Source organism: Spodoptera frugiperda, chromosome 16, assembly GCF_023101765.2.
Source record: "Spodoptera frugiperda isolate SF20-4 chromosome 16, AGI-APGP_CSIRO_Sfru_2.0, whole genome shotgun sequence".
Taxonomy (NCBI): Eukaryota; Metazoa; Arthropoda; class Insecta; order Lepidoptera; family Noctuidae; genus Spodoptera; species Spodoptera frugiperda.
In genome coordinates this window covers 1,479,552-1,488,853 of record NC_064227.1, presented here as the reverse complement: position 1 = coordinate 1,488,853, position 9,302 = coordinate 1,479,552, and the positions used below count along the sequence as shown (strand labels likewise).

Below are 9,302 nucleotides of genomic sequence, written 5' to 3'. Positions count from 1 at the left end.
AGTTTTAATGACAATGAACTTCAGAGACTTACACTATATGCCTAAAAAATGAATTTAGAGTTAAAATAAAACTGGAACGCGGTAAGTGTGGCCATTTTATAGAATTACAAAGTTTATAGTTTTCAAAATATAAAGTCCTTTCGAAGTATTTTTCATATCTACCACACAGTGAAATTACAATTTAGGTATAAATATTTATTATTTTCGTTCTAAAAAAATATTGTTGATGTACGAAATATTTTTTGTACATACATTTAATAATTTTAATTATACTACTTAACGGATTTTATTTTGTTTTACTACTAAACTATTTTCAATACGACTGTTATTATTAAAAAGACTACAAGGATTTTTTGATCAAGTTACAATTTCTATACACTCCTTCCTTGAATTCGGATTTTTATTTTACTACTGGCAATAACAAGGACTCTCACTCTGTTTATGGCAATACGCGGCAAGCCCTTCAAAAGTGTCATTTTTCGATTTGTGCGAAGTCGTGTATCGCGTTATTTATCATGACATAGAAAATATTTGCATTCACAATCGTTTATGAATACCTTGATCTTAGATCGATGGATACGCACATTTTATCTTAACTGTGTCATGTAAATAGACCGTGAATTCGTTGAATTGTTTAAGGGGTGATAGATGGGGGAAATTTTAGTGCATTTGTGTGTTGTGCTGTGATAGTTACGATGGATCGCCGATGTTCCCAGTCTGTGCGGACACTTGTGTTCGACGATTCAGACTCTGATCCGCCTAAACTCGGACAGAAGAAGGATCTGTCGTCCACTGGAGCGCCATTGTCGCTGAACCAGAGCGCTGAAGGTCGGTGAAATTAATAATATTATGGTTTGCGAATGTGTGAAATGGGTAGATCGGAGCGCGGTTTCGTAGTGTTTTCAAGGTTTATCTGCTGTCAATTTAATTGCGAGGGCGTGAATGAACGGCTGCTCCTCATTGGTGGAGCATGTGTGTGCACCAAACTATAAGACGGCTTGTATCAATATTTTCTACCTTACGATCGTGTTATGATTGCGAAACTTATAATTGCATTATAGTGACCTACATGATCATTTCACTGTTATCAATACACATCTTAGAATGTATTTGAATTACCAATGACCATGTAAGGCATTCATCCAATACCTTTGCAATAAGAAAAAAAATCTTATCTCTGGCTTGTATGAAAAAAAACAACAATATTTTTTTTCTTCAACAGTTGATAGTTTTTCAAATAAATACTACCTAGGTACTAGGTAGGTTAGAAATCAATAAAAATGATATTTATAGTCATGATTTTTGCAATAACTTCTTTTGTTATTGTACCTAAGTAGATTTTGTAAATGTTTTTGCAATATCTGAGTCAATAATAAGTGCAATAATATATGTTGCATATGATTGCACATACTGTAACCATTAATTAAGATTACTATCATGTTATCTACACTATTATTGATTGTACTGTTCAGTCATGCAGGTTGCATATTTATGTACTAATCAGCAGCTTCACTGTGTTCCAATGGGATAAATAATATCCCATCACCCAAGTCAGCTCATACCCTGTTTGTATACCAAATTTCATCAAATCCATTCAGCAGTTTCAGCGTGATTGACGGACAAACATACAAACAAACAAACTTTCATGTGTTATATCAGATGATAATCTACCCCTGTTTCATATTTCATCTCAATCCCTTTCGCTGTTTCAACACGATTGAGTAACAAACATACATACACACAAACTTTCACATTTATAAGTCTAGTAAGATAGTAAGATGAAGTTGAATGAGTTTGTATTTAAAGTAAACTGTTTCAGTCCTATAAAAACTAAAATAGGTAAAACATATTGTAGGTACTTTATGTTCATTTTTTTAGTTTCCTTATTCACATTGATTTATAAATTAGGTACATAAAAGTCTGTATTACCTAGTAACTACAAGTTATTTCCTCAAATAGAAATAAATTGTTGTCCTATAAGAACAATTAGGTACCTAGTCTCATAAACAAATGTAATTTTAAGCATAATCTTAACCTTACCTAATCATACTTATTATGTAAAGCATAGAGTTGTTTGTTTAAACACACTAATCTCGAGATCCGAATTGAATAATTATGTTTGTGTCAGATAGTTCATTTATCAAGGAAGGTTATTTATACTATAAACATCACACTAAGATCAATAGGAACTGAACAGAGCGGGTGAAACCATACTGAAGTAGCTAGTGATAGATAACAAAATTAATAGAAAACTACCTTACCTTGTTTTAAGCATTTAAAATAAGATTGTGTTTCAATAGTTAGAAAGCATTCTATTGCAGAAAAAGTTAAAAGTTTTTCTTTATACAATGTGATAGGGGCGAGACTTCTAACCCGTTAAGGCTGAGTTCTACACCTAAATTTATCGAAAAAAGTCGGGGTCGAAGTGGTCGAATCCCCTCCCCTAAAAGTTATGGCTATTTTAATATTTTTTTTACTTTTTTTGATATCAAAGGTTGTATGCGTCGTAGAAACAAAAAAAAAACGACAAACGGTAGCTAATAACCTTGGCTAACTAATTCATTACTTTTTTCATATGTTTGATAATGTTTTGGTGAAGTGAAAATCATTTGTGAATTATTTTTACCGAAAAAATCACTATTTTCCAATATTTTCAATTAGGGGTTCAACCCCCCATATTATTTTTTTTGTCGATAAAATTAGATGTAGTACTCAGCCTTAACGGGTTAGAAGTCCCGCGCCTATCACATTGTATAACTAAAAAGTTTTAATCCAAAATCCAAGTTTTTTATAGAAACTCCATAACTACAGCTATTGTTAAAAATCAATCATAATCTATTTTGTATTGATATCATAAATTGATTTTGGCCTTTATAGTTTAAAAAAGAAGTCTCAACTTCCAATTATCTACCAATTTTATTAAAAAAACCAATTTCTTCTTTGTAAGTCTATTGGAAGTGATTTTACACTTTCTATTCACTATTAATGTAAACAAGTAGTTATGTTAAAAAACCTGATTAACTATTTGTTTAAGTAAGTGTATGTTTTGTGTCATCGGTTTTGAAGGTGATTCTGAAACAGATTTTTTACATATTTACATGTAAGCCTAGAATACACTATCGGCCATAGATAACGATATAATATACCTATACAAATAGATAATACATGTAACTACCTATACAAACAAACAGTGCTTATTGTAGTATGTGCATACATACACATGTGTTTTTTAAAATAATGCTAGGTAACTAGTTGTGCTGTTTGAAAAATGCAACAAAACATAGCAGAACTAAACATGTTATATTATTTTTTGTTTATAAATAAACCTAGCATAAGATATAAGTTAATTAATATGAAAGTAAAAATTGAGAAGTCACTTATTTATTTTGTCACACAATCTTTTTACCACCATTAAAAAGGTTAATCCAATGTTTCAACTCCTTACACAACAAACTAAAAAATCCATTGCATTCTGACTAATATGATGTGAAAAGTACCTAATTGTTATGTATGTAGGTATGATAATTAATTTACAATCGCGTGCGGGCCACGGTCACATGGGCCCGTTAAAACTAGATGTTTATGTTTTAATTAGTAAAGCAATAATTACTCCCTGACTATGCATTAACCCGGTGTAACAAAAAAACAAGTAATTTACTTAAACATTTTACGAATTATATGTATTAGAGCACTTTCTTTCTATAAACTGTATATTAGGTATAATATTTGGGCTAATCTGTGAGGTAGCTGTTCAAAGCAATATTAAAGAAATAAAAAACAACTCTGATACAAAAATACAAAATGTGGCTAAGCATGCGTAGAACACAGCAATTTCACTACAATAAAATCTCAATATTTATCCGATGTCAAAACTATACAACCCCAATCGTAGCTGTTAAAATAGCATTCGGAGTACGAAATATAAAGCCAAACTCTCAATACTATTCAATATCCACACAATACGGATGCAATAGACGCTACTTTTCAGTTGCACACAACTGAAAAGTACGAAATTTCACAATACCAGTGTTGATCGATCGGAATTGGATTCAAGAGTAAGCCCCCTGACTTCTAATATTTAATCAATCGGTGCGGAGAATAAATCGCGACTCCATATAATAGAAGTTTTAAGTAACTTGTTATGTGGAAGTAAAAATGTGGGACACGACACACAATAAAAAGATGATAGCCAGTAGGTAGGTACTCGTATCTTAGGTTAGTAGTACATTAAAGTTATAATTAAGTTGTGGGAAAGAGATCAGACGGAAAGTAACGGTGTATACGTACAACAACCATACATTCCATACAGTTTTAACAGTTGCTTTGTATGGGAAATTGTAAGACCTAAAACTCATGGAAACGTACCTATCTACATACCTAGGTAGGTATATAAATAAAAATGTAAGGTCAGAACTCCTCAACCAGAAGGTTATAATGTGAGCAGAAAGGATAATTATTTTGCTTCGTATTTGCTATTAATTAGTAACTGTTTGTATGAAAGAAATAATCAACACATTTATCAGGAATCTCGGTAAATAGTATATATACTCAGCCATAAAGCAAACAACCCGGCTTGTTTTGTTTGGTATTCAGCGGACTACATAGCGGGTTACCAGGGCTGTGACTCGAAAATCAAGAGTAGGAACGGGGTGGTTTTTAGTCAGTAAGAGTCTGACACTCCCGCTTGTCTCGCCCAAGGCGGGAAAAGACATTGGATCGATTTACCTCCCTTAAAAAAGAAAGACGGATAACCTGATGGTAAGTAATCGGCGCCGCACATGGATAATCCTCTGGTGTTGAGAGGATTTAGTTATTAACAATGCACGAGTGCACTAAATAGTGTTTCTGACCACATTGTTTCGTTTTGGTTCTCTGTGTCCACTGACCCCTAAAGAGCATGACGTATTGGGCGCAAGAATTTTAATAACATGTTAACTAATTACAATTAGTGAGTAGACATTGTTGGCCAAACGCCTACTTGGACGCTCATTGCTTATTATTGTCTATTGCGAGAAAAGGGAACATGATCACTCTGATGTTTGAAGAGCTAAGTAAAAGCAGATCTTTGTCTGGTGTAATGGAATCTTATTACTTATTAACTAAAGCAGGAATCGGATATTGATTTATGATATCGACGCACGGAGAAAATGTCATCTGTCCTCTCCAACAAGATTGTTTTAGACCCACATTAACTACTAACATTTCTGGATTTTTCTCTGTCTATATCGGTTATACGGTTGATACGGACTAACTTTCATAATTATCATTTACTTAACTACTCGAAATCTCTAGATTTTAGACCTTGCTAAGGCCCAAAATTGTCGCTAATTAACTAAATATCTCTTAAGCCAAGCAACTTAATCTCCGACACGGCCTCCAATCTGCTAGTAATTTTGTGACCTATTTCGACCACATTTTTTGACACGAAATATAAGCACTAAAATACTAGACTGAGCTAAACAAACACTACTCCAGTACAGGTTACCGTGAATCAGACCGTGTGCCTGTTATTGTTTTAAGCTTTTGTCTCGTCTGCCATATTGTAATCTGTTTGTTTGTATGTCTGCCTGTTTGTGAACTCCGGTTTTCTACACGAAGAGGCTTGACTGGTTATATTTATGGCGTATAGGTTTTTTATAGTTAAGTTAGACGATTTAGAGTTGAGAAGGTGATGCTTACTACTAGTTACTAGTTTGAGCCTTATCGGTTTTTTGTTGATTGTAGACAAAAGTTAGAAAATAGTGGTGTTTTAATATAACTACCTGTTAAGAATTATAAAGACCACAAACAGATAATTGATTTGAAACTAAAGGAATAGTCACTTTCGGACCATGGATGTCAGGGCTAATTTTGTAGGAAATAAGTTGCATACTTATCACCTCCCGAGCCGGAGCTGCGGACTACCCCGGAGCTGCGGACTACCTAGCAACTTTACCGGGGCTCCGACTCGAAAAGCAGGAGAAGGAACGGGGTGGTTTTTACACTGACGCACTGATTTGCTGCTTAACAATATCTAATCGGCCAATGGGGATCAAGAGTTTTATAATATGCTGACGTAATGCCATAAAGGAGTCTAATGTAATGCATGTGTTCAGTTCAAAATTAGCATTTTAATTACCTAACTCGTGGCGGTTTACCTGCCTTTATAGTCCAACCTTTTGAACCCTTGATTTTATGTCCACATACATGGTATAATATGCAATATTATGTACCTATTTATATACATTAAACTAATACGAGAGTTTCGGCTTTTCGAAAATTTCTCAGTAAGTAACACGGAAACAATTGTATACTCAGTATGAACAGCAATAGGCTCACCTCTTTAACTCATGAGACAATCGGGTAACAACAAAACATGATGAAAAGTGGATGTACATTATACCTATAACGTTAGCTTGCATTATTGCAGATAATGTGCACCTTATGCCTAGCTCTTCAGGTATAAAAGACGTGACGTTGCATTATGTAGATAAAATCAAGCTGCCAACTCAGATGTAGCAAATTTAAAAGGGCCAGAAGACCTTTAGATGAAAAAAAAAAATAAATAACTCACAATATTTTGACCCGAAAAAACGGATTTCATCATAATCAGTCCAATAATTTAGGAGTTGCAAGACATGACACAGTAAACGAATGCATGATTACGTCAAATATTTAGTACAGAACTAACTATAGGTAGGAAAAATATTATTTCCATTATAAGTTTTTAAACTGACATGGTCACATATGAGTTTCCGATATTTCGGCACTGTTGCAAGTGTTATGATCACAGATGAACAAATGAAATGAAACATCGGAAACTCATAGACACAAATAAACATGGTAAATATCCCGTTTCAAGTTCTAACACTAGTGTTTTTTCATTGTTTTTAAAATCTGTGGTTTTCCCTTGCAATTATAACTACTTGTATGCTATAACTACTGCCATAGTTTAGCTCTGTAGAAATTTTTAATGAGGTTTAAAACATTGATTTGTATTCAGACCACGGTGAGGGCAAGAGGTTAGCGTTCCGAGGTAACTACCCTCTTTTGCAATATTAATGTCAGTTGATCGTAGTGTGTGTAGATAGGTAGATAGACGTACCACAGACGTACGACTGACTGTGTGTGGCAAAGGGGGAATTTCTCAGTAAAGTGAATATGCAGGGGAATTTCTCACTAATGCTTTTTGCTATGCTAATAGTTGTTATAAAATTTGAAGAGTTTGTTTGACCGTGATTAAAACAGAACAACTGGTCCTGAATTAAATATTTACGTAATTATTTTTGTATTGGATTGGATAGTTCATTTATCGAGGAGGGCTCTATAACTTCCCTGCTTAATTCCTACTGGTCATAGCCATCGCGTCTGCATGGCTCCGGCTAGGGATAGAACATCACGCTACCTAGTAGGCAAGCAGAAACACTTTAGTCGGCTCCTAAAAATACATAAAGCGTGAAGCTGTACCACTACATTAATATTTCCTGCGATAAATTGTTCTGATTTGTTAATAAAAATCCGATAAAAAATTGCATTTAAATAATACATACGTATGATTTTTTTATTAGTATGTTGACCTCGTTTAGATTATTACATAAAATAAATAAACATGACTATGTTTATTAACTAGTACGTTTTTATCGCTTTGTTAATAGGTACATAATATTGTTTTTAATACATATTAAGAACTTTCGTGAGATATACGGGTTCATTAAATCTATGTTTACGGTTTTTCGCACGTACGCACAGTGTTTTAGAAACCCTAGGACATTTTAGCTAATAGCGTGCGATGTAGTTAGTCCTAATAACTTGCAAAAGAAACCCCATGTCAATTATTTTTAGTTTTCGAGAAAAAAATACTAAAGTTGAATTCGGATTGGTTTAAATAGGATTTCTTTAAATATTTCTTTTATCTTTAAAATAAAGAGCAAAATTTGATATCCGGATTTTATCACATATTTTATGTGTTATTCAAGTTTACAACACGAATGTTGTAACTAGGTACAAAGATATTTGCAAAAAATCCAAGATTTTTTATTTTTTTATTGACATAGCCGCACGAAATCTTCATGGTAAATGATAGTTAGCCTTTTGTACTATGTACTTAAATTAAAGCCACATAATCCGTGGTATTACTTATGTACAATTGAAAAAAATCTAAGCGCCTTTATTATTACAAATAGCAAAGTTTCAGCACTTTGCTTTTTAAATGATACAATAATTTTATCTAGAGAAGTCGAATTTTAGAAGATGATGCTTAAAATAAATTCTTAGTTAATCTACCACATAGTCATGTCATGATAGTTTGCAATTAAAAATCCTAGGACCTATAATTGAAAGAAATACACAATAAAACATGTTATATTAAACTTCTATATGGTAGATTAAATAAGCCAAGCATCATCTTCTAAAATGTCGACTTCTCTAGATAAAATTATTGTATCATTTAAAAAGCCTGATCGTTGACTTTGCTATTTGTAATAATAAAGGCGCTTAGATTTTTTTCAATTGTACATAATTTTGTAATACCACGGATTATGTGGCTGATTAATTTAAGTACATAGTACAAAAGGCTAACTATCATTTACCATGAAGATTTCGTGCGGAAACTATGTCAATAAAAAAATAAAAAATAGAAACTAAAATTGGATTTTTTGCAAATATCTTTGTACCTAGTTACAATTCATTCGTGTTGTAAAGCTTGAATAATACATAAATATATGTGATAAAATCCGGATATCAAATTTTGCTCTTTATTTTAAAGATAAAAGAAAAATTTTAAAAAATCCTATTTAAACCACATATTAGCAACTTTAGTATTTTTTTTCTCGAAAACTAAAAATACATGGGGTTTCTTTTGCAATTTGTGTTATTAGGACTTTTGATATACGCTATTAGCTAAAAATGTCCTGCCCAAGGGTTTCTAAAACACTGTGGTACGTTATGTTATGCGTATCTACGTTAGTTAATGACTTTGTGCGATATTATTAATTTCACTTTTTTTTTAAAAGGTATTTTATTCAGCGGCTTCTCTCGTGTTCTCTTGGTGAAGTTTCTTATCACCTAAGTCAGCTCATACCCTGTCTGTATACAAAATTTCTTCAAATTGGCAAATTGCCTATGCGTTATATCAGAACATATTTACCCCCGTTCCAAATTTCATTCCGATCCCTTTGGCCGTTTTGGTGTGTGAATAATAACAAACAAACATACAAACTGTCCCATTTAACTAAAATATTATTAGGATTACTGATTTTTTGATCTAGTGCTGATTCAATCAATGAAGATCAATGTATTTTATTTGTGTAATGTAATGTTTTTAA

At 32.7% G+C, this 9,302-nt stretch overlaps 1 protein-coding gene and 1 long non-coding RNA gene across 6 annotated transcripts in view; one reads left to right on the top strand and one right to left on the bottom strand.

Annotated features, from left to right (window-relative positions):
* LOC126911585 (uncharacterized) overlaps positions 1–9,302 on the bottom strand; it is a 297,716-nt gene that overhangs the window by 75,520 nt on the left and 212,894 nt on the right. The gene's annotated exons all lie outside the window — the stretch shown is intronic.
* LOC118280651 (microtubule-associated serine/threonine-protein kinase 3) overlaps positions 452–9,302 on the top strand; it is a 96,396-nt gene continuing 87,545 nt past the window's right edge. For all 5 annotated transcript variants that reach the window (XM_050699429.1, XM_050699430.1, XM_035600931.2 and 2 more), the window contains exon 1: positions 452–828. In XM_050699429.1, coding sequence (XP_050555386.1) covers positions 696–828 — 133 coding nt within the window. In that variant the 5' untranslated portion in view covers positions 452–695. The remainder of the gene's footprint in view (positions 829–9,302) is intronic.